This window comes from Nanorana parkeri, unplaced genomic scaffold (assembly GCF_000935625.1).
Source record: "Nanorana parkeri isolate BGI_ZX_2015 unplaced genomic scaffold, ASM93562v1 scaffold1180, whole genome shotgun sequence".
In the NCBI taxonomy this organism is placed as follows: domain Eukaryota; kingdom Metazoa; phylum Chordata; class Amphibia; order Anura; family Dicroglossidae; genus Nanorana; species Nanorana parkeri.
In genome coordinates this window covers 86,803-110,847 of record NW_017307448.1, presented here as the reverse complement: position 1 = coordinate 110,847, position 24,045 = coordinate 86,803, and the positions used below count along the sequence as shown (strand labels likewise).

At 44.8% G+C, this 24,045-nt stretch overlaps 1 protein-coding gene across 1 annotated transcript in view; it reads left to right on the top strand.

Annotated features, from left to right (window-relative positions):
* Positions 1-24,045, top strand: part of LOC108796840 (brain-specific angiogenesis inhibitor 1-like) — a 368,891-nt gene that overhangs the window by 294,584 nt on the left and 50,262 nt on the right. Inside the window, exons 33-34 of the mRNA XM_018568381.1 lie at positions 1,626-1,692; positions 4,797-4,882. Coding sequence (XP_018423883.1) covers positions 1,626-1,692; positions 4,797-4,882 — 153 coding nt within the window. The remainder of the gene's footprint in view (positions 1-1,625; positions 1,693-4,796; positions 4,883-24,045) is intronic.

Sequence of the window (24,045 nt, the reverse complement as noted above, 5' to 3'; positions counted from 1 at the left end):
CCACCAATATACTGATCCCCCATTACACTGCTCACCCAATATACTGCCTCCATTTTACTGCTCCCCAATATACTGCTCCCCAATATATTGACTCCATGATACTGCTCCCCAATATAGTGCCCCCATCATACTGCTCCCCATTATAGTGCCCCCATCATACTGCCCCCCATTATACTGCTCCACCTTAAAGTGCCTCCATGATACTGCTCCCCATTATAGTGCCTCCATGATAGTGCTCCCCATTATAGTGCTGGTCATCATTATAGTATTAGTAAGTACCCTCAATTGCTCCCATCAGGTCCCCTGTCAGAAGTGCTTTCTCCTTCATCGGGAAATGTGGGGGATGCGTCTGTATTAATAGAGATCCCAACCCGCCATGTTAAGGAGCGGGGAGACCCTCCTATTCAAGGATATAAAGGGGGTTCCTAGAACACTGGAGCTCATAAAGGGGTTCCGTCGGTCTGCTGAGCTCCTGCGGTGATCATTGTAGATTTCAATATATGGAATCATCACCAGGAGCCAACGGGATGCAGAATGTCATTGTCTGATGGATGTATATGAATGCCAAATAAGCACCATATGGATCCCCCCATTGGAAGGGGAACTTCCTCTCCTAGAGTTCATTGAGACGAGTCTTCTGATGTGATCTATGACAAAGCTTATGGAAGTAAAAGTTTCGGCTTATGATATTTTAATATATGAACCTGGAACCTCAAACTTAAATAAGGACACCTCATGATATTTAGAAACTGTTGTTGAATAATATACACTATATTGCCAAAAGTATTGGGACACCTTTACACGCACATGAACGTTAATGGCATCCCAGTCTTAGTCCGTAGGGTTCAGTATTGGGTTGGCTCCGCCCTTTGCCGCTATAACAGCTCCGCCTCTTCTGGGAAGGCATCCACAATGTTGGGGGAGGGGCTTACAGTCTCCGCTCTAATTCATCTCAAAGGTGTTCTATGGGGTTGAGGTCAGGACTCTGTGCGGCCAGTCACGTTCCTCCCCCACCCCAAACTCCCCCATCCATGTCTTTATGGACCTTGCTTTGTGCACTGGTGTGCAGTCATGTTGGAACAGGAAGGGGCCATCCCCAAACTCCTCCCACAAGGTTGGGAGCATGAAATTGTCCAAAATGTCTTGGTGTGCTGATGTCTTAAGAGTTCCCTTCACTGGAACTAAGGGGCGGAGCCCAGCCGCTGAAAAACAATTGGGGTTTGGGTGCAGGAGACGCTCTTTGGCGGAGGTACCCAGTCGGGGTACCAGGCGGTCCGTCACAGAGGGGCCTAATACTTTTGGCAATATAGTGTACCTCAGGGCTGGACAAATCCCAGGAGCCAGGTCACCAATGCTCCTTCAAAACTACATCCGGTGCACAACTTTTGAGGTTCTCCTTAGATGTTGGCAATGGAGCTGACTCCCATCAAAAATCCTGCTGGCTTCTGAATTCCATATTGATTTGTCCACCTCTGATGTAACTACTGTTAGGCTCTCATGATAATAAATGCTGCACGTGGAGGTATCTGAGGAATATGAATAATGTCTTATTGGGTACACGATGTGAGGCGGAGAAGGGCTGCTATGGATGGATTAAGCTGAACTGATTGCTTTGTCTCTTGCAGCTGCTGGCTGTCTCTGGAAGGAGGACTGCTCTACGCCTTCGTCGGACCGGCTGCCGCTGTTGTTTTGGTATTTTGTTTGATGAATCATAATTATATATATTTTTTAATTGTTATTATTCCTTGAACATTGTGCCTTTCATTCTGATACACTGAGAGTTGTCCTTTCTTGGATGCGGATTTGCCACGGCGGTGGCTGTGCTCAGAAGCCTCATAAACAGTTAGGGGATTAATGATCTCACAGGACGCTAATCCTGCATTCTGAATCACCACCAATAATGATTTAAGGATTATAAATTCTGCCATAATCCCTATTTCTTGGAATCACTGTTTGACTTTCTGCAAGTTCAGTATCTGACAACACGGCTCTCGGCTGTTCCTCTGCCGCCTAAGGGTTAAAATCCTCAGTGCTACTGTATAAGGAGTGCACATGTGGAACCGTGATGTCACCTAGGACAGCCGCACGGGTTTTAGCTTTCTTGCTCCCATCGGCATTGGAAAAAAATCTCAGCTTGTATCTGATCGTTGGCTTTGACCAACATGGCCTCCCGTAAGCTGGTATCTGATTGGTGGTTATGACCAACATGGCCTCTTGTAACTGCCCAGATTACCAGAAACCTGGTCACTGTGTGTCACGGTCTGGGATCAGGCTCAGAGTCCAGTAGCTGAAACAGCAGGCAAAGTCATAGTATAAGAGGCCGGGTTCGGTACACAAGCAGACGGTAGTAGTGGAGGAGCAGGCAGAAGCGTAGTCAGAGATCAAGCTGAGGTCAGTAGCCAAAGGTATCAGGTATGAAGCAGAAGACGATGATAGTAGTCTGAATCAGCAGCCAAAGGTCGGTACACAGGTAGCAGTATGAGCGGATTGTATCACAGGAGGAGCTTGGAAGCAAGATATTGGCAGGAGCTCAATAATCTGGCAAACAGGAAGTGCAGAGGCGTGGCTTAAACAGCAAGTTGAAGGGAGGAGCAGGAAGTTCAGAGTTCAGCAGAAACTAGGTTTACCTGAGGATTACACAGGAGACCAGGCAAGGGAGCTATCCAAGGTTGCTCACCATGTAGAGCCACCGCCAGACACAGCACAGGTCCTGGGTTCAGATCCGGTTCCTCACAGTGTGACTGGTGGGCACCATAATTTTCATGATATCAGGAATGACATCAGTAACATGAAATTCTGTGAAAAAGTAAGTACACCCCATGAAAACGGTTAACTTTTTGACACAATTTGAGACCGGGCAAACATGAGATCTTCATTCTAACAGAGCCTACAGGTAAAGATGATATCCCTGAATAACACAACAAGATAATTTGCCAGATTCCTCCTGCACACTCCCCTAGAAGCTTCCAATCATTGCCACCTAATCTGAAAGACACCAAAATCTAATTTCATTGATTTTGAATTAATGGTAAATCTAGGGGTGTACTTACTTTTTCTTTGTCGCAAATCTGCATTTTCATTTCAATGATGGGAATGACTAAACCAGATTAAGTTCTCATGTATGGCAACCTTTTCTGTAGGCGATATTTGAAGGAAGATCCGATGTCTGCCATTTCGAACATGTAGAAAAAGCCTATTGAGATGTAGTTATTATTTTACATCGGGAGATGGAGATAGAAAGGAATAGAGGTGGCATGAGGAGTTCTATTGGAGGAATATTGGTGATACATGGAGTAAGATTGGAGAAATATTAGATAAAACAGGAGTAACATCGGAGATAACCTTAGAAGTAACCTAGGAGGAATAACGTGGAATGCCAGAAGTAACATAGGAAGGATAGTGGTGAGGTGACATCAGGAGTAACATAGAGGAATTGTGGTGACTTCAGGAGTACTATAGGTAGGGTGGTGGAGACATCAGGAGTAACATAGAGGAATTGTGGTGACTTCAGGAGTACTATAGGTAGGGTAGTGGAGACATCAGGAGGGACATATGAGGAATTGCTGTAGCTTCAGGAGTACCATAGAGGCAAAGTGGTGACCTCTGGTGTAACATATGAGGAATAGTGGTGACATTGGGAGTAACATAGAGGCAACATGGTGATTTCAAAAGTAACATATGAGAAGTAGTGGTGACTTCAGGAGTAACGTAGAGGAATAGGGGAGATTTCAGGAGTAACAAAGGTAGGATAGTGGAGACATCAGGAGTAATGTATGAGGAATTGTGGTAGCTTCAGGAATATTCAGAAGTACTATATGAGGTGAATATGATAGTAGTGACTTCAGGAGTAACATAGAGGAATAGTGTTGACTTTGGAGTAACATAGAGGAATAGTGGTGACTTCAGGAGTAACATAGAGAAATCGTGGTGACTTTGGAGTAACATAGAGGAATAGTGGGGACTTCAGGAGTAATGTAGAGGAATAGTGGGGACTTCAGGAGTAACATAGAGGAATAGTGGGGACTTCAGGAGTAACATAGAGGAATAGTGGGGACTTCAGGAGTAACATAGAGGAATAGTGGGGACTTCTGGAGTAATGTAGATGAATAGTGGTGACTTCAGGAGTAACATAGAGCAATAGTGGGGACTTCTGGAGTAATGTAGATGAATAGTGGTGACTTCAGGAGTAACATAGAGGAATAGTGGGGACTTCAGGAGTAACATATGAGGAATAGCGGTGACTTCAGAAGTAACATATGAGGAGTAGTGGTGACTTCAGGAGTAACATAGAGGAATAGTGGTGACTTCAGGAGTAATGTAGATGAATAGTGGTGACTTCAGGAGTAATGTAGATGAATAGTGGTGACTCCAGGAGTAAGATATGAGGAATAGTGGTGACTTGTGGAGTAATAGAGAAGGAATATTCAGGCCTTTTAGAAGTAACCTAGGTAAGATAGTGGTGACATGAGGGGATGACGCAGGGGACATTAAAAAGCAATATAGGGAGCACACCAGATATACTGTAAGTAATGACTTATGGAAAGCAGTGATATCTGAAAGGAATATCATTCTTGGAGGAGTCCAGGTCACGTCAGAGCTGATCTTGGATGGGTAATGATTATATAAGAAGTAACATTGCAGTGACGGTAGTAACCTAAGGAGTCATCTAGAACGGATATTAGTTACATTGTCTCTGTATTAGAAAATGCACTACTGTAAATTAGTATTCTGTAGCATGAATGTTTTATATTCTTGGTAACAATATTATCTTATAAGTAACATCTCTGTTCATACAGGTCAACATGGTCATCGGCATTTTAGTGTTCAATAAACTGGTATCCAAAGACGGAATCACTGACAAGAAACTCAAGGAGCGGGCCGGGTAAGTCAGTTTGTGTCGTCTCAGAGAACTTGATGTGATCAATAATCAGCTACGCAATTGTGTAACAAAGCCTAAAGTTCATTCATAATGCAAGTTCTCATTACAACTCAAATAAAAAAACACATCACGGTATCCCATAGGTAGTGCTGTTAGCCCGATAGAGACAGGAGGGCGAGTAAGAAGTAGGAAAAGCACATCAGGGCAGAGCCGTAGCTATCTCATTTTGCGCTCGAGGCAAAAACAGAAAATTGTGTGCGGTTTGCGACGTCATGCGCCCCGCCTCTAGAATGGGGCACACATGCTCGTAATGGCAACAGGGGCAACGGGGCGCCGCCAGGCCGGCCCCAGGTGAGCCCCCTCTCAGCTGCGCCTGAGGCGAGTGCCTTACTCGCCCCATGGTAGCTACAGCCCTGCATCAGGGTATCCCATAGGTAGTGCTGTTAGCCTGATAGAGACCGGAGGGTGGGTAGGAAGTAGAAACACCCATCAGGGTATCCCATAGGTAGTGCTGTTAGCCTGATAGAGACCGGAGGGTGGGTAGGAAGTAGAAACACCCATCAGGGTATCCCATAGGTAGTGCTGTTAGCCTGATAGAGACCGGAGGGTGGGTAGGAAGTAGAAACACCCATCAGGGTATCCCATAGGTAGTGCTGTTGGAACGTAGACTGATAGAGACAGGAGGGCGGGTAGGAGGTAGGTACTCACAGTGGTGCAGCAAGTAGCGAGGAAACTTGTTCTTCAGGACAGCACAAGTTCCTTTAGAAGGGGGAAGTGTGTTCATGGTCTCATGTTTGGAAACACGCGGCACACTTCCCAACTTTACCAGGGGGATATGAGCTGCTCCAGTAGCCATGTGGCTTGAGAATAGCGGGGCTCTTCCTAGAGCAACCTACTTGAAAATGTCCGAGCTGCACCTTGGCACAATGACACCCCCGCTGTCAATGGAAAGAATCATTAAAGGAGAACTATGAGGGGGGAGGGGGGGCTTTTCACTCACCTCATAGTTCTAGCCGACCTGTGACAATGAGACTGTCACAGGTCGGCTCAGTAGATCGGGAGGTGAGCGAACACATACCGGCGCTCGCTCACTTCTCGATCCTGTCACTGCTCTCTGCCGTGACAGGGGAGGGACTGGATTCCCCGCTCCGATCCTCCAGTGCTGACTGGCGGAACGGACGGTGGAGGGGGCGGGTACAGCTGGCTCTGCCTCTAGATAGGCAGAGCCAGCTGTCACTCACGCAGCTGGGCGGATCCAGACATAATTGTCGGGCCTGCTTCAGCTGCGGCGTCTCAGTATACCGCGAGCTGTAGCTCCCTATATACTGAGCTTAGGGTGACGGGAGGACGCTAGTTTGTGTCCTCCTGTTACCCTAAGGAGAACTATGGGGAAAAGCCCTAACCCCATAGTTTTGATTGTCCATAATTTGCCCTAAAATTACCAGCCACACAAACTCATCTCCAGCAAGGGTGCCTTCTATTAGAAAACAATGCCTAAAGAAATTGTAAGATTGTAACTATGTCATAGCTAAAGTGTTTTTGGAAGACTCCATAAGACTCCATTTGCACTTGTTCTGTTATCAGTTCCCAGTTACCTCCACTTCAAAAGAGGTGGAACAAAAAATAAATAAATGGGTTCCCCAAATTTTCTGTCAATAAGCCTGTCCAGCAGGCCATAAATTAGGTAAAAAAAGGGCTACAATGCTCCATAAATCCAAATTGTGATCATTATGAATTAGATTAGGAGATGCTCAATGTTCCAAATATGCCTTAGGAGAAATGAGGGTTAGGAGAAATGCTGATTGACACATCAGGGCCACTATGTAGAGACACCAGACCCCCAGTGCAAAGGCTGAGGAGAGGTGCCATCAGGGCCGGATTTCCCACAAGGCCAATCAAGGCCCGGCCTCGGGGCAGCAGAGAGTAGAGGGGCAGCAGAGGTGCGGAATTCCTATCTCCCGATGCCCGGGACATGCAGTTCCGGGCGCCGGGCGGGCAGTTGTTTTCTACATCTAGCCCTGCTTTGAGCAAGCAGAGCTATATGTACAGCGGGGGAGCTACAAGTGATCTCAGCGATGATGCAGAGATCACTTGTATGCAGCCTGCAGGTCTTCCATTCTCCATTGGGAAAGGGGGGGGTTTGGTGGGTAGGGGGGCACATTGAGGAACCTGGCCTTCGGGCAGCAGCGAGAGTAAATCCGGGACAGTGTGCCCTGGCAAGTGATGGCAATGGTAATGAGAATGGATCAAGTGAATGGTAATGAACAGTGACATTTGGCAGGGAACAGATATTAATGTGCCGCTCCACTGTTGGAACTATTTAATTTCCCGAAAGGTGTCATGCTCCAACCAGGTGCCACCATGGCAAGATGACATAATGGACATTGGAAGGGGTCCAAATGTCCGCTCCGCACAGAATCATATTGCAATTATTTTCCTTCCTGGTTGCTGAAGATAAAATATTGTGTGATGTGTATCTGGTTTTTTGATCACATTCGGTGTCACTGACGCATCATTTTATTTAGACCGTCTGTGGTTTTCCCGCCTTCCGCAGTGACCTGTCTGAAAAGCGTTGGAACACAGTTTGGAATTAATGAAACACAATCCAATCGAATTATTGGCTGAAGAGAATTACAAAGATGTTGTTATTTTTTTTATTATCTCCCGCTAGTTAAAACTCCAGGACAGCGAAAAATCACAATACCCCTTCACCAAACATAAAACAGGTCCTACTGGACAAGACATGTTAAGAGCGTGTTGTTGAGTTATGAGAAACCAAATTGTATCTCACCGGCGGATTAACATCCATCGATCAACTTCATCTTTCATTTCAGATTTTTTTTTTTCTTTCAGTTTTAAAGAAGCTGCTTATTGAAATAAACTTCTATATTTTCCTCATAGTGTCAAGTTAGAGAAGAACAAACATCCAAAGACACTTATATCATGCACTTAGGGAAAAATAATCCTCTGATAGAGTATAATATTGGGGCGCAGCGTTATCCAGAACTACGGAGGAAAAAGACTTTAAGGGTGCTTAAGTCACATGATTGCAGAATGAGCAAACCGTGTGGCCTGGTAGCTGGTAAAGCCAATGGAACATTGGAGTGCATCACTAAAGGGATCCTCAGCAGGAGGTCCTGATTCCTCTATATAGATCTTTATTATCACTAAAGGGATCCCCAGCAGGAGGAAGGAGGTCCTGGTTCCTCTATATAGATCTTTTTTATCACTAAAGGGATCCTCAGCAGGAGGTCCTGATTCCTCTATATAGATCTTTATTATCACTAAAGGGATCCTCAGCAGGAGGAAGGAGGTCCTGATTCCTCTATATAGATCTTTATTATCACTAGAGGGGTCCCCAGCAGGAGGAAGGAGGTCCTGGTCCCTCTATATAGATCTTTATTATCACTAGAGGGGTCCCCAGCAGGAGGAAGGAGGTCCTGGTCCCTCTATATAGATCTTTAGTTATCACTAGAGGCATCCCCAGCAGGAGGGAGGAGGTCCTGATCCCTCTATATTGATCTTTATTATCACTAGAGGGATCCCCAGCAGGAGGAAGGAGGTCCTGATCCCTCTATATAGATCTTTATTATCACTAGAGGGATCCCCAGCAGGAGGAAGGAGGTCCTGGTCCCTCTATATAGATCTTTATTATCACTAGAGGGATCTCCAGCAGGAGGAAGGAGGTCCTGATCCCTCTATATAGATCCTTAGCCATCACTAGAGGGATCTCCAGCAGGAGGAAGGAGGTCATGATTCCTCTATATAGATCTTTATTATCACTAGAGGGATCCCCAGCAGGAGGAAGGAGGTCAGGATCCCTCCATATAGATCTTTATTATCACTAGAGGGATCCCCAGCAGGGGGAAGGAGGTCCTGATCCCTCTATATTGATCTTTATTATCACTAGAGGGATCCCCAGCAGGGGGAAGGAGGTCCTGATCCCTCTATATAGATCTCTATCACTAGAGGGATCCCCAGCAGGAGGGAGGAGGTCCTGATTCCTCTATATAGATCTTTATTATCACTAGAGGGATCCCAGCAGGAGGAAGGAGGTCCTGATCCCTCTATATAGATCTTTATTATCACTAGAGGGATCTCCAGCAGGAGGAAGGAGGTCCTGATCCCTCTATATAGATCTTTATTATCACTAGAGGGATCCCCAGCAGGAGGAAGGAGGTCCTGATTCCTCTATATAGATCTTTATTATCACTAGAGGGGTCCCCAGCAGGAGGAAGGAGGTCCTGATCCCTCTATATAGATCTCTATCACTAGAGGGATCCCCAGCAGGAGGAAGGAGGTCCTGATTCCTCTATATAGATCTTTATTATCACTAGAGGGATCCCCAGCAGGAGGAAGGAGGTTCTGATCCCTCTATATAGATCCTTAGTTAGACCTCATCTAGAATACTGTGTCCGGTTCTGAGGATCTCACTTACAATAAGAAACTGATAAGACAGAACAAGTCCAGAGATGGGCAACAAAAATGGAAAAAGGTCTGAGGCATAAAATGCAGGTAGAGGTATATCAGGAGAGACTGCAGGAACTTCACATGTACAGTATGGAGGAGAGAAGGGAAAGGATGGACATGACTGGAACCTTTAGATACATGAAGGGTGTGAATAAGGTTCAGGAGGGCAGGATTTTCGATATGAAGCTGAGATCAGGACACGACCTCAAACTAGATGGAGGAAAGTTCAAAACTAACCTTAGAAAATATTGTTTTGCAGAAGGAGTAGTTATTACTTGGTACAGACTTCCAGCAGAGGTTGGGGGTCAGTCAACACTCAGTGAATTTTTAGGACAAACATAGATTTATACATGCAGTCCCCGACTTACGGACAACCCGTACTTACGAACCGAGGTGTGTGACACAACCACATACAGCTATCACTCAGTGTCACGGACTTGACTGAAGTTCATTGTAAAAAAAACTTTGTACAATGAACTGCGGTAAAGTCGGTGACACTGAGTGATAGCTGTACGCACTGGCGCCGGCGGCCGCCGGTACATTTAGCAGAACTGTGGCTGCATCGGCCCTCGGCCGGTTCCTCCTCTTCTCCCGGTCCGTCCGCTGCTGCCCCGGCCGGTTCCTCCTCTTCTCCCGGTCCGTCCGCACCTCCTCTTAAATAAATAACACATTTAGTTTTTTTTAAAATTATATTATAATCTTCAGAACAAGGGGAACAGACAGAAAAACAAACGCGACCCTTCCCTATGCTATCCAAAGCTTAAAAATGTGTTGTTTTTTTGGCTGGAGTTACACTTAAAAAATGTACCCGTTCCGACTTACATACAAATTCAACTTAAGTACACACCTAAAGTCCCTATCATGTATGTAACAAGGGGACTGTCTGTACTTGGAGAACTATGGGGAAAAGCCCTGACCCCATAGTTCTCCTTTAAATAAAAACAGAAAGAAATGGGGCAGACTCGATGGGCCACTTTTTCTGCCGTCACTCTTCTATGTTTTCACAAATTAAATACGGTAATCAGAACGCTGGGTCCTTCTCAGTTTTAAGCTAGAAAACACGTATTTGTTGATTAATAAGCCTGGAAACATCTGACCTCCGCTGTCAGGGTTATAAATATCAGCTGAAGAGGGGCCGGGGTGACGTGGGAAGCTCGCTTCTCTGACTATTCATCCATCGACAGAGGGGCTCTCTCTACATCACAGCTTATTAACAACTTACGCCATTGATTTTCCCATTAGGATTACTAAACTAATTTCCCTCCAGCCACCCGTGTTGGAACAAAACAGCGTTTTTATATATATTTGAACAAAAAATAAGGTGTTCTTAGAATTCTTCATTGAGATCCTTTCAAAACATTGCGTCTTTCGAAGTCTGAAAATAAGACGAGAGGCAGCAGCAAGAGTTTCCGAGAGCGGTGGAAATGATGACACGCTAGTCCGTTAAATGTCGGAGCTTGTCAGCCTCTAGTTCGCTGGAAGATCACATTGGCCGCATCCTACCGCGTTTCCCCGAAAATAAGACGCTGTCTTATATTTTTTTAGCCCCCAAAAACCACACTGGGTCTTATTTTCAGGGGATGTCTTTTTTTTTTTTTTAGTGTGCAACAATATGTACAACAATCTAAAGTTATCTGGTGTCACTCCGCCTGTCACGGTAACCGGCGCTGTAGAGGAAGTATCGGCTAATGCGGCTCTGCTCCCCTTAGCCGCCGCAGCCTTTGCTTTCTACAGCGCCGGCTTCCTTTGCCATCAGGGACAGCGGTACCAGCGGTGCAGCAGTGGGGACATCAGACAGTGGACAGCGCGGTAAAGTACGGTACCATTTACCGGTACACATTACAGTACAGTACCTATTACATTAAGCAGTGCCTTCAGGTGGACAGCAGTTGGTGAAGTCTGGTACTGGAGTGGTCCCTGTCACTGCGCTGTCTGGGGGGGAGTCCCCCGTCATCCCCTTAATACAGTATGTCCCTGCAGGCCGACACCATCTCTCCTGCAAGTTCCCCCTCACATGCTACCAACAAACTAGGTCTTATTTTAGGGGTAGGTCTTATATTACAGGAATCTTGAAAAATTGATGCCTTTGCTGGCTCAGCAAAGAATGTGGAATTGTTCAAGAAACTTTTGGACGATTTCTTAAGGGACCGTAATATACAGGGGTACAGGTAACATACAGGGGTACAGGTAATATACGGGGGTACAGATAATATACAGGGGTACAGGTTACATACAGGGGTACAGGTTACATACAGGGGTACAGGTAATATACAGAGGTATAGGTAATATACAGGGGTACAGGTAATATACAGGGGTACAGGTAATATACAGGGGTACAGGTTACATACAGGGGTACAGGTAATATACAGGGGTATAGGTAATATACAGGGGTACAGGTAATATACAGGGGTACGGGTAATATACAGGGGTACAGGTAATATACAGGGGTACACGTAATATACAGGGGTACAGGTAATATACAGGGGTACAGGTAATATACAGGGGTACAGGTAACATACAGGGGTACGGGTAATATACAGGGGTACAAGTAATATACAGGGGTACAGGTAACATACAGGGGTACAGGTAATATACAGGGGTACGGGTAATATACAGGGGTACAGGTAATATACAGGGGTACAGGTAATATACAGGGGTACAAGTAATATACAGGGGTACAGGTAATATACAGGGGTACAGGTACTCCTAGAATGAGATCCTAATAGGTTGGACTTGATGGACTAATGTCTTTATTCAACCTCAAATACTATGTATAGAAGAGCGCGATTTCACCCCCCAAGGATAAATGACAGCTAATAAGATACGTAAATTCCACCCCAGGGGTATGCCAAGACCCTAAGGAGAGGGGCTTTCAAAAAAATACTAAACGCTCTCTTATTGAAGTATAAAAATTAAAAAAATAATTTATTAATAGAACATGATTTTTGAGTAATTAAAATTCAATTTTAAAAAACAAACATGATCACTTCATAATATAATTATTTCATATATAGTATTGACATCACATCATTCGTTTTTATAACATGATTTGTTGATTCAAAAGAGCTCCCGTTGGTATGTACCCAACTGGATCGTCTCATGATATATACGGTTCCTGTCCCCTTGAAGAAGCCCAATAGGGCGAAACATGTCGGGGGCAATATTGAATGAACTAACGGGAGCTCTTTTGAATCAACAAATCATGTTATAAAAACGAATCATGTGATGTCAATACTATATATGAAATAATTATATTATGAAATGATCCTGTTTGTTTTTTAAAATGGAATTTTAATTACTCAAAAATCATGTTCTATTAATAAATGAATTTTGTAATTTTTATACTTCAATGAGACAGCGTTTAGTATTTTTTGAAAGCCCCTCCCCCTAGGGTCTTGGCATACCCCTGGGGTGGAATTTACATATCTTATTAGCTGTCGTTCATAGCTAAACCTTGCCAAACCCCCATTCCCTCTAAACAATGAGGGTGCCTCAGTGGCCAGTAAGGCCGCGGTCATTGATCAGTGTCATAGTAGTTGGTGGAAACTTAAAGCTGAAGTTTTACCCAACACTTTAGAAATTGTACATTCACATCAGTCCTGCCCTCAAGGAACGTACAATCTAAGGTCCCTATCTCACATGCATACATACAGGGCCAGTTTAGACAGGAGCCAATTAACCTTCCAACATGTCTCTGAAGTGTGGGAGGAAACCCACGCAAGCACAGGGAGAAACTCCATGCAGATAGGTGTCCTGGTCAGGATTTGAACCGGGGACCCCAGTGTTGCAAGACAGAACCACTAAGACACTGTGCTGCCCTTAATCTACTTACATTTTTGCTCCCCTGGTTCATCCCCCCCCATCAATATGGTAATTATATTTTTAAGTAAAACCTTTATGCTTTTATTACATACTCATTTTAGACCCAGTGATGTCATCAGTGGGTCTTTGTGCTTCTCTGTGCAGTGCAGACAGGTCACGGCTTCTGGGAAGTTCCAGAAAGGTGCTGTAGATAGCTTTCTAATAACAGCAGATCACCCATACCCACATGTGATGCTGAGCCTCCATGATCGAAAGAACAAGGGACAGTCAGGCTGGGGAGGAAAGTGCTAGATGATTCTGGATATCCTCCAGGCAGGAAAGGAGGCGGAGCTCTATCTGACTTGCTGTAGCCTCTAATGCACATTGTGAGAAGCTCCCAGTGTGCAGTGACATCAGAGGAAGCCATATCGGTCCAGGAGAGGAGCTAAAGACTGAAGGGAAGGTCGGAGGTCAGATTTAACCTTGAAGTCAGAGCAATGCAAGCTCCAGGTAGTTAGAGAGGGCTTCAAAAGAAATGCTTCTGGCTGGTAAAGATAACAGCAAGTATCTTGTGATGTCTGCTCTCGGGTTAGCAGAACACATATACAGTATATATATAAAGAAAAGCAGTAAATACCAATTTAGGATGTTCAGTAATCCCACCAGCACATAGAGGAACGGGGAGGATGGTTAGGGTGATACTTTGAGACCAGTTTGGAGATATAGCCGGGGGGCGGAGTTGTAGATGGCTTTATAAGTGGTTGTTAATATTTTGTATAAGATTATTATTCAGCATTTATATAGCTCCAACAGTTTGCGCAGCGCTTTACAATATAAGGAAGACATTGTAGTTACAATGCAAGTCAAGACAAGATGGTAAGGAGGGCACTGCCCGTGAGGTCTTACAATCTAAAAGGGAGGGGTAAGTGATACAAGAGGTGGTAGCTGTGTGGGGATGAATGGTTTGAGAAAGTGATAGTACAGTGGTTAGGTTGGGGTGGGATAGGCTTCCCTAAAATAGGGATCGCCTAGAGGCAGACAGAATAGGAGATAGCTGAACAGGTTGGCATTCCAAAGGATGGGAGAGACTTTAGAGAAGTCCTGGAGGTGAGCATGGGAGGAGTTGACGAGGGGACTTGAGAGCAGGAGGTCTTGGGAGGTGCGGAGGGGGCGGTTAGGGTGATACTTTGAGACAAGGTTGGAGATATATCCAGGGGCAGAATTGTGGTTCACTTTGTAAGTCGTTGTTAATATTTCGAATTTTATCCTTTGGGCGACTGGAAGCCAGTGGAGGGATTGGCAGAGGGGGGCAGAGGATGGAAGCCAGTGGAGGGATTGCCAGAGGAGAGCGGGGGATGGAAGCCAGTTGAGGGATTGGCGAAGGGAGATGCAGACACTGATCAGTTGGTGAGGTGGATGAGTCTAGCAGCAGTATTCATGATAGACTGAAGGGGGAGGAGCCTGTGTAGTGAAAGGCCAATGAGGAGGGAGTTGCAATAGTCAAGACGAGAGATAACAAGGGAGTGGATGAGTAGTTTTGCGGTGTCATTGGTGGGGAAGGAGCGTATTTTGGACATGTTACGAAGGTGAAGGCGGCAGGATCTGGATAGTGATTGGATGTGGGGAAGAAAGGTGATGTTAGAGTCAAGGATCACACCTAGCACCTTGGCATGGGGGGAGGGGAGGGGGTAGTTGTGTCATTAATCTCAAGTTAAAAGTTGGGGAATGATGATGCAGCTGCTGTACATACTCGCTGCAGTTCCATTGTCCCGATACTCGGCTCCATTCTTAGAATCTCACAGATGCTGGGAGTGGCCCCCGCAGTGTGCCCGTGCACCAAGTAAAAAAAATGTGTCAGCAGATAGATAAAGGAGTTTGTTTGTTTTTTTGGAGAGACATACTTATAATTTCTTAGACTTGCCAGTGCCATCTAGGGGTGCAAGTGCCGTGCAAACGGCATCCCTCCATCTATATACCGGACAGAAGTTTCCTAAATGAACCCCAAAGTACCTGCTGGCATTTTTTAACAGCTTTGTTCTGCTCTAGGGCCCATTCACACCTCTCCATTGCAGGAACGCACATGTTATGTGTGTTAGTGCATTGCGGTGCCATTCACTTACAATGGCACCCCATTGAACCTCTGATGCCCATGCATGGTAGCTGGGAAAAATTCACCATGAATAGGCTGTCTAAACCCAACGCCCGTTAGAGCACTCAAAAACGCGTGTCAACGCGCTCGAGTTAATGCAGCGCACCAAAATGGACAGCGGTGAACCCAGCTTTAAGGATGTGTCGTCTGAAGTAGGGACATTGCACAGAATGGTCAGCACAAAGCTGCAGCCCCTCCGGTACACCCTGTGGGGATTAGCTCCAAATAGTAGCGCATAAAGGACGCATCCACTCGCTGTAATCTTCATTCAAGGGCTTCCTCGCCCACTTTTATTAAATGAAAGTTCACAAAACAGAACAATTACCCTCGCAGGGGTTCTTTAGCATCTCATGGCAGCACCCGCCCATCCAGCCTCCTGGCTTTGCATTTGCAGCACCGCTGCTCCGGCCTCAGCCCACTGTCTGTTCCTCCAGACAGCCTCAGTCATGTGCTAACCTGCACACTGGGGGTTCTTCCCAATCCGCAGCACCCCGCTGCACTGGACTCCACTCTGACTCCTGGGTGGAGCTTTCCTGTCTCCCAGGTGGAGTCCTGAACCCTTCCCAACAACTTTAATTTAAAGGCCGTGCACACCTGTGCCATCAGCATGCGCTGGCCACTCAGATTCTAGACACAGGAATGGAGATAACACAGTGGCATTGCAATGCACTGCCACAACCCTTATCATTCTGGATACAAAAGATCTTCAGCGATATACATTGTATAAATATGTGTGTATGACATTCGATCACTACAACCTTTTACTGGATGGTATTAGAAGTTTACCTAATGCACTTAAAAGAGAACTATGGGGGAACCTTTTTATCCCATAGCTCTCTTTCGGGTCACGGGAGGACATATAGGAACCTTCTCCCATGACCCACGGCTCAGTACATAGCGGGCTATTGCCGCCGCACCTGGGACTGACAATACTGTCGGGATCCACCCAGCGGGCTGATTGACAGCGGGCTCTGCCTATCTGGAGGCAGAGCCAGCTGTGCCTGCCCCCTCCCCGTCTGTTCCTGCAGTCAGCGCTGGAGGATCAGAGAGCGGAGAGGGGGGAATCCCTATGGGGAGCAGTGACTAAAGATGCCCATACACTTTACAACCCTCGCAAGACTTTTGTCTTGCGAGGGTTGTAAAGTATTCAAAAAAACGTACGATCTGCCCATCTTGGACAGGCAGATCGTACTGGCCATCATCGCAAGCCCGCCCCCTTGAAGGGGCGGGCTTGCGATGACTGCAATGAGGGGGCGGGCTTGCAAGGACGGCAAACGGGCAGTGTGAGCGTGCGCCCCCCGACCAAATCGTCAGTTGTCGAAAAAGCAGGGCACTAACACACCGAGAATCGTACGATTCCCGGCGGGTTTTCCAGCCTGCTTGTTCGATGGAAGACGTGCGACCGTACAGTAGAAACGGTCGCACGCCTTCCATACACTGCACGATTCTCGTACGATCGCGGGATTTCCCGTGATTCTCGTACGAGAATCGTACAGTGTATGGGCACCTTTACAGTCACGGCTCTCTGCAGGGAGATGATCGGGAAGTGAGCGATTGGCGGTATGTGTTCACTCCCTTCCCGATCTATAGAGTCAACATGTGACCGTTTCAATGACACACGTCGGCTCTAACTATGAGGTTGAGTGTAAATCGCTCACCTCGTAGTTCTCCTTTAAAGGTTTGAAAAGAAAGGATAATTTTGGAATGTTATTAATTTAAAAAAAAAAACACCCTGCAGGAAGTTGCAATTTTTCAAAACCGGCCAAAAAAATCAACTGTCTCCTCCTTGCCACCAGCACAATATATGGGGAGCTTTCTGTACATTGAGCAGCATGAAACACCCTTCAAATCGAATTTCCTGCTTTTGTGATTGGCTCACTACTGGTCCCAGAAACCCCGTGCACAGATCGGAGTGACGTCCCTCTGTCTATCACCTTGGAGTGATGTCACTGGTTGCCAGGAGCTCAGCTGGACACTGGCCATAGCGTCCCGCCATTTGGGTTTCCACCTGTCCAGGATTCACCCGTACAGTCCGGGTTTTGAACGCTGTGTTCGGGTTTCATGACAGCAGAAACCCGGACATGAGATGTCATGCAGACAGGGGCAACTAAAATTAAGATAGGGGCTATGAATGGGCGGCGCTTTTTACATATGAATAGGGACGCACCCTGACTTGAATATATGATACTGTATATTTGGTCGAGGTGAGGGAGAGATACACACAAGGAATGCGACACAAAAAGAAGAGAAGAAAACAACTGACCCTAACGAACAAACTGGGCTTAATACGCGGTTTTGGCTTCCCCTAAGATTAGGAGGATATGCTGGACTCCATGTGCGTCCCCGGCTCCGCCGTGTGATACTCTCTGGGGGCGATGAGAGGATCTCCATCCCCCTGGTTACAGGTCTCTCCATGATTACCTGATCCCTAGATTGGTGATGAAAATTGATATACCAAAAAAAAAACCCCGTAGAAGCCTGCGAGCGAAACGCGTAGGGGATTTCTCCAAGCTATATCATATCGTTAATGAAACTGTATGAACTGTTATTATGTTAATAATTATATGATTTATGAACATTATATGAACTAGCAACAACCTCAGGGATTTAGGAATTTAACGAGATCTTTGTATGAGCACCACTCTTAAATATTTTTATCTTACAAAACCCGTTTTGTTTTTTTTTAAATAAGAATTTCAATACATTTCTAGGATTTATAAACTTCTGAGACCTCTCTAAACATACCCTATCACAATTAATATTGTAAGTGTTTATATATTTGGTCTTTGACTAGAAAAGCCATAATTTTACCACAAATAGCTAATTTTACCATCCAGAGAACAGAGTTACGAATCTGCAGTGAAGTCCGCTAAAAATCGTTACAATGTACATACCTGACGTGGAGAGGATTTTTTTTTTTCCCCCCTGAAATAAATTCGGGCATCACATTAACCGTTGCTTGCCGATGATCATCGAGCGGTATTACAAAAAAATGCAAATCCAAACTGTTTTCCAACTAAATATGCTCAAAAAATGTAATACTTCCGTGTAGGTTGTAGATAAGTTCAACTTTTAAAATCCCTCTTGTGTTTTATTAAATTTTTATGCCATATTTACAAGGGACCCGCATGCGATAACTGGGGCCCGTATCTGTTGACAATTCTACCATATTGAGCCGTTGGGTGGTCATTTTGTGAAGTCCAGTTGACATCCACCCATAATGGGTGGAACTCATAATTATGAGTGTGAGGCTGGACAACGGAATGAGGCAGCCAGTCAAATCATGTACGTCTTGCCATCTATACTCAACAATGATTGGGCAAACCATGGCCAATTTTTTAAATATTACACAAAACAATAGCGATTGATAAGCTTGTTGCTGATTTCCATTTAGGGGGCACCGCAGGGCATAGTCAGGAAACCTTCCCATCGTTACGGGACACCATGTCTTTTCCCTTAATCAGATTTTAAGTGTGTTTGCCAACCTGTAGAAAAAAAAAGTGTCCTTGTTTAACCTCTTCACTCCTGAGAGCCTCCTCAGACTCTGTGAGAAACTCCACGCATAGGTTCGTCGACGACGTACTACATATAACGGAGCTCTTAACATGCCTATTGAGCGTTAAAGCGCTATTGTGTTATTACATTTCCGTGCGCCCCGGAGAGGGGAGAACTCTTCCAACACACGCACACTTTGTATTCAGCGGCAGTTCACATGACTGAACTTCACCATTTTGTTTATCGGGAAAGCTTTTTTAATTAAAAGTTAAGCTCCTTCGAATGGTCTTGAAAAGGAGCATTGTGTGTCTGAAATTCCAAGGAGCACAGTCATTACTTGGCTCTGTTTGACGCGTTTCTGTTAGAACAGGCTAATTACTCAGGGGTGAAGGGGTAAACGGAGCATGGGGGCACCAGTTTTGTCTTCTGTGTTTTCCCGAAGGCACTGGAAAGACGCAAGAATCCCTCTTGTCCATCATATGGTTTAATATAGAAGAGACTGAGCATTAACTATTGTTTCCAAGTCATCTGTATACAAGGCCGTTCAGATCTGACGGGAACAAATACACTGAACTTCAAAGTCCGACAGGCTGTGTCAGATGTTCCCATCCTGTTTGATTGAAGGGGCATTGTGTGATGTCATTCACGGGACCAAACCTTGACATGAGATGGCGATCAACAGACGAGACAACTTTTTTATGGAGTAATGTTGAGTAATGTGGAGTAATGATGTTAATGGCCTCAATACCATTGACCATTTTTTGGACCATAACTTCTGGCTTATCATGAACGTATTGGCTCCATCTGTTGACCATTGGTTGCTTCAACAAATTTGTGGCCTTCACTGTAAACAAAAACATTGATGGGAATAGAGTGACATCAACTTCATGGTCTCTTCCATATTAATATCTTAAGGACCCGAGAAGGGTCATCAAGATCTTTGGTATCATTTTTTGGAGATCTTAAAAGATCCTGGACTTAAAGTAATACTAAACATTGTACATGCCCATATTTTTTTTAAAGCCCCCCCCCCCCCATCGGTTGCAATGCCATACATATGAGATATCCTTCCGTCTTTCCAAAAACATGAGGAACCTAGAAGTGATTGTTCCTTGAAAGTAGGAGGACATCATCTTGGAATTCCAAAGTAACTTTTAATATATTTGGGGCATTCTTTACAGTGTGGATTTTTTGCCCCAAATATATAAAAAGTTACTTTGGAATTCCAAGACTATGTCCTCATACTTTTTAAGGAACGATCACTTCTACGTTCCTCATGTTTTAGGAAAGACGGAAGGTTATCTCATAAGCACTGCATATCAACCGATGGTTAATATGGTTAACTAACTGAGCACCTAAAGACAACTGGTCTTCAAAACCCAACTTTTGTTGGTTGGAAGTTGCCATCGAAATGCCATGTCAAGGTAGACGGGGGAAAAAAAAGAAACGAAAGAAAGAAACATTGTCTCTAATGCTAAGGTTCTTGCTATTTTCTTTAAATCTTATACACCTAAAAGGGAGTTGTTGACTTCTGAGGGACATTAAATTCAGGGCGGTGGCCGATGACGGTTACCGGTAATGAACCATGGCAACAACCAGCTAGCAAAAATTACTTCCTGAGCGATGACAGGTGCCCTTGGTTTAGTTCTCCTTTAAGACTTATTTGCTTAGTGGATTCTTATCTTTCTTTCTGTTTAAAAAAAAAAGTGAAGTATATTTTTGATTTTGTTTCAGTATTTTTGATTTCAATTGCAGTCAGATGACCATGCCTCTTTACGGCATGACCCTCAAATGTTCCAAGTGCGGAGTTCTGTCCTCGGCAGAAGTGTCGGCCACAGCCACCAGTAATGCCATGTTAGTTTTTTTTTTCTAATTTCTGACTTATTTGCTTTCTCTTTTTCTTTTATTTGTATGTTTGTTTCTTTGTTTGTTTTGGATTTTCTTTAATTTCCCGACTCATTACCCTTATTTTTTTTTTTTCGGTTTTCGTTCTCATGTTTGTATGTATTTTTTTTTTTTGCCACTCAACAGCTACACGGTGTCAAATGCTTCTGTCCATTAACATCAATCTTTGGGTTTAGAATTACGTTCCTAAAGATCTTCCATTGTATTTTGGCCTCTGCATTTCATACAATTTTCAAAAATTTGGCTGCTGATTGTGAAATTTTAGAAATGTACGGATCTGTCACCTACGGATGTTTTGTTGTAGAGTAACTGCCACAGAATTCCTTTTGTATCGTGCTCTCATGGTCAATGGCAGCTCTTGGGACTTCCTGGGTTGAAAATGTCATAGGGCTCTCATGCTGTCTTCAAGGCTCATTAGATGTTTGTTTTTTTTAGCTTCATAGGGGCTAACTTTTATTTAATTTTTTCCCCTGCAAAAATCTTTCTCCATCTTCTTCGTTCACTCATCTCCATAGTGTACAATGTTGGCAGTGATCGTGCATATATTAGCTTGTCATGCGTGTGAATGTCAAAGGATGTACCTAAACCACCACAAAATAATATCTCCTGGTAGGGCAGTCAAACTTACGGCCATTTTTAGTACCTGGAGCAGAGTTGTCATTAAATGGGTGCCACCTACAACTAATTTAAAAACAGCTCTAGAGATAATGTATTATATTCGCTATAGTCATATGAAGAATAGCGGAAGTCTAGAGATCATTGGAAGGATCACAGTTAAATTATCAATAGAAATGATGTTTTATTAATTAAAAAATTGCCAAAAGTAAATATGTAAAATTCAAAGGTTTTTTTAAAAACATTTATCTAATATATCATATAAAAAAGTATGGTAGTTTTTATCTAAATGGTCTGTTACTGGTTAAAACAAAAAAATCTCAATTATAAAATACATTGTGTCATCTAGTTATTACTTTAAAGTGACACTAAACTAAGGAGTTAAATCTTAAAAATACATTCAAGTCCCTGAACTCTGAGCAACAATGTATCTTATTTGTGTATCACTCGGCTTGTCACGATCTGGGATCGGGCTCGGAGTCCAGTAGCTGAAGCAGCAGGCAATTCGTAGTATAACAGGCCGGGTTCGGTACACAAGCAGACGGTAGTAGTGGAGGAGCAGGCAGAAGCGAAGTCAGAGTACAATCCGAGGTCAGCAGCCAAAGGTATCAGGTATGTAGCAGGAGACGATGAGAGTAGTCGGTGAATCAGTAGCCAAAGGTCGGTACACGGGTAGCAGTATGAGCGGATTGTATCACAGAGGGAGCAGGAAGCAAGATATTAGCAGGAGCACAATAATCTGGCAAACAGGAAGTGCAGAGGCGTGGCTTAAATAGGAAGTTCAAGGGAGGAGCAAGGAGTTCAGAGTTCAGCAGAAACTAGGTTTACCCGAGGATTACACAAGGAGCTATCCAATGTTCGAAGGTGGCTCAGCAGGTAGAACCACCGCCAGCTACAGCAGAGGCCGTGGGTTCAGATCCTCAGATCCTCAAATCATCTCTGACACTGTCCTTCCTTCTGGAGGGGGGCTACGTCTGTTCCCCATGGTCCCTGTGTGTGTTGTAAAGTAGTCACCGCTCCAAGCTCCCCTCTGGGATGGACTACAATCTCATGTTTGGTTTACTCATTTGTATTGAGATTGTAGTCCATCCCGGGAGCGAGCTTGGATGGGTGACTACATCACACACAGAGAGCATGGGGGAGAAAAGTAGCCCCCCCCCTTGGATTACACAAGGAGCTATCCAATGTTCGAAGGTGGCTCAGCAGGTAGAACCACCGCCAGCTACAGCAGAGGCCGTGGGTTCAGATCTGGTTCCTGACACCGCTGTAGATCCTCAAATCATCTCTGACACTGTCCTTCCTTCTGGAGGGGGGCTACGTCTGTTCCCCATGGTCCCTGTGTGTGTTGTAAAGTAGTCACCGCTCCAAGCTCCCCTCTGGGATGGACTACAATCTCATGTTTGGTTTACTCATTTGTATTGAGATTGTAGTCCATCCCGGGAGCGAGCTTGGATGGGTGACTACATCACACACAGAGAGCATGGGGGAGAAAAGTAGCCCCCCCCCTCCCCCCCTCCAGAAGGAAGGGCAGTGTCAGAGATGATTGGAGGATCTACAGCCGAGTGATACACAAATAAGATACATTGTTACTCAGAGTTCGGGGACTTGGATGTGTTTTTATGGTTTAACTCCGGCGTTTAGTGTCACTTTAATAATGCTGATGCCAATATTAATGTACCCTAAAAGATGAAGGGATCTGCCTGATGCATAACAAGGTCCTACAGAAAAATGGTGGATACATTAAGGCATCGAGGTCATAGGTTAAATTATATTTTTAGAATATTCATAATTTAAGAAGAAAAAAAAAAAACCACACAGAAGAAACATTTTCTACATTTTGTGTCTTGGTGTATTTTTGTTTTCTTTTTCGGTAGTCTTTATTTAGCACGGAATAGATGAGTTTGCTTACTGCCCTGTGGGTGTCTTTTGTTTTGGGGGACCATTACTGTCAGCGTCTTTATATTATCAGAAGTTGAATTATGCTTTTTATGAAGTGGTGTTGTGTTTTTACAGCGCTCTTCAGTTGGATAGTACAAACAAACAGAACCCTGTAGCTGAAGTGCATACTAAGCCTGCTAAGCCTAATCGATGCAGAAGGTATGCGTTCTCCGAATGCAAGGGCTTGTGACGTGAATGAGCAAATGTGCATCTATGTTGGTTTTCCGAAGAGTGCATCATAAACTTACTGTAGGATACAAGATATTTATATACCTTGCTCTAGGACAGGCCTTCTTAAACTTCCTCCACTCGTGACCCCTTTTTGGCCGAGGACATTTTTCGTGACCCCAGCATTGGACAGTGTGTCTTCCCCCTCCCCTAGTATATGGGGTCGCGACCCACACTTTAAGAAGCACTGCTCTAGGACAGGGGTAGCAAACCTCCGGCCCTCCAGCTGCGGGTGGAACTACAAATCCCACGAGGCATTGCAAGATTCTCACAGCCGCAGACATGACTGCCGAAGAGAGAGATGCATCGTGGGATTTGTAGTTTCACCCACAGCTGGAGGGCCGGAGGTTCGCTACCCCTGCTCTGGGAGATACTGTTCTCTTCCTAACAAAAATGTGTAGGTAGACTTCAAAAAAGCCACCAACCTGATCTAAAGTGGATCCTGTTGATCAATAGCAGTGGCAGCGCAGGATACTTAGTTGGTTGTGTACTCCTTACCATTACCATCGCCTTCTCCAATTCCCGAAAAACAAAACTAGTGTGCAAACCTCAAATCAGTGGTCGC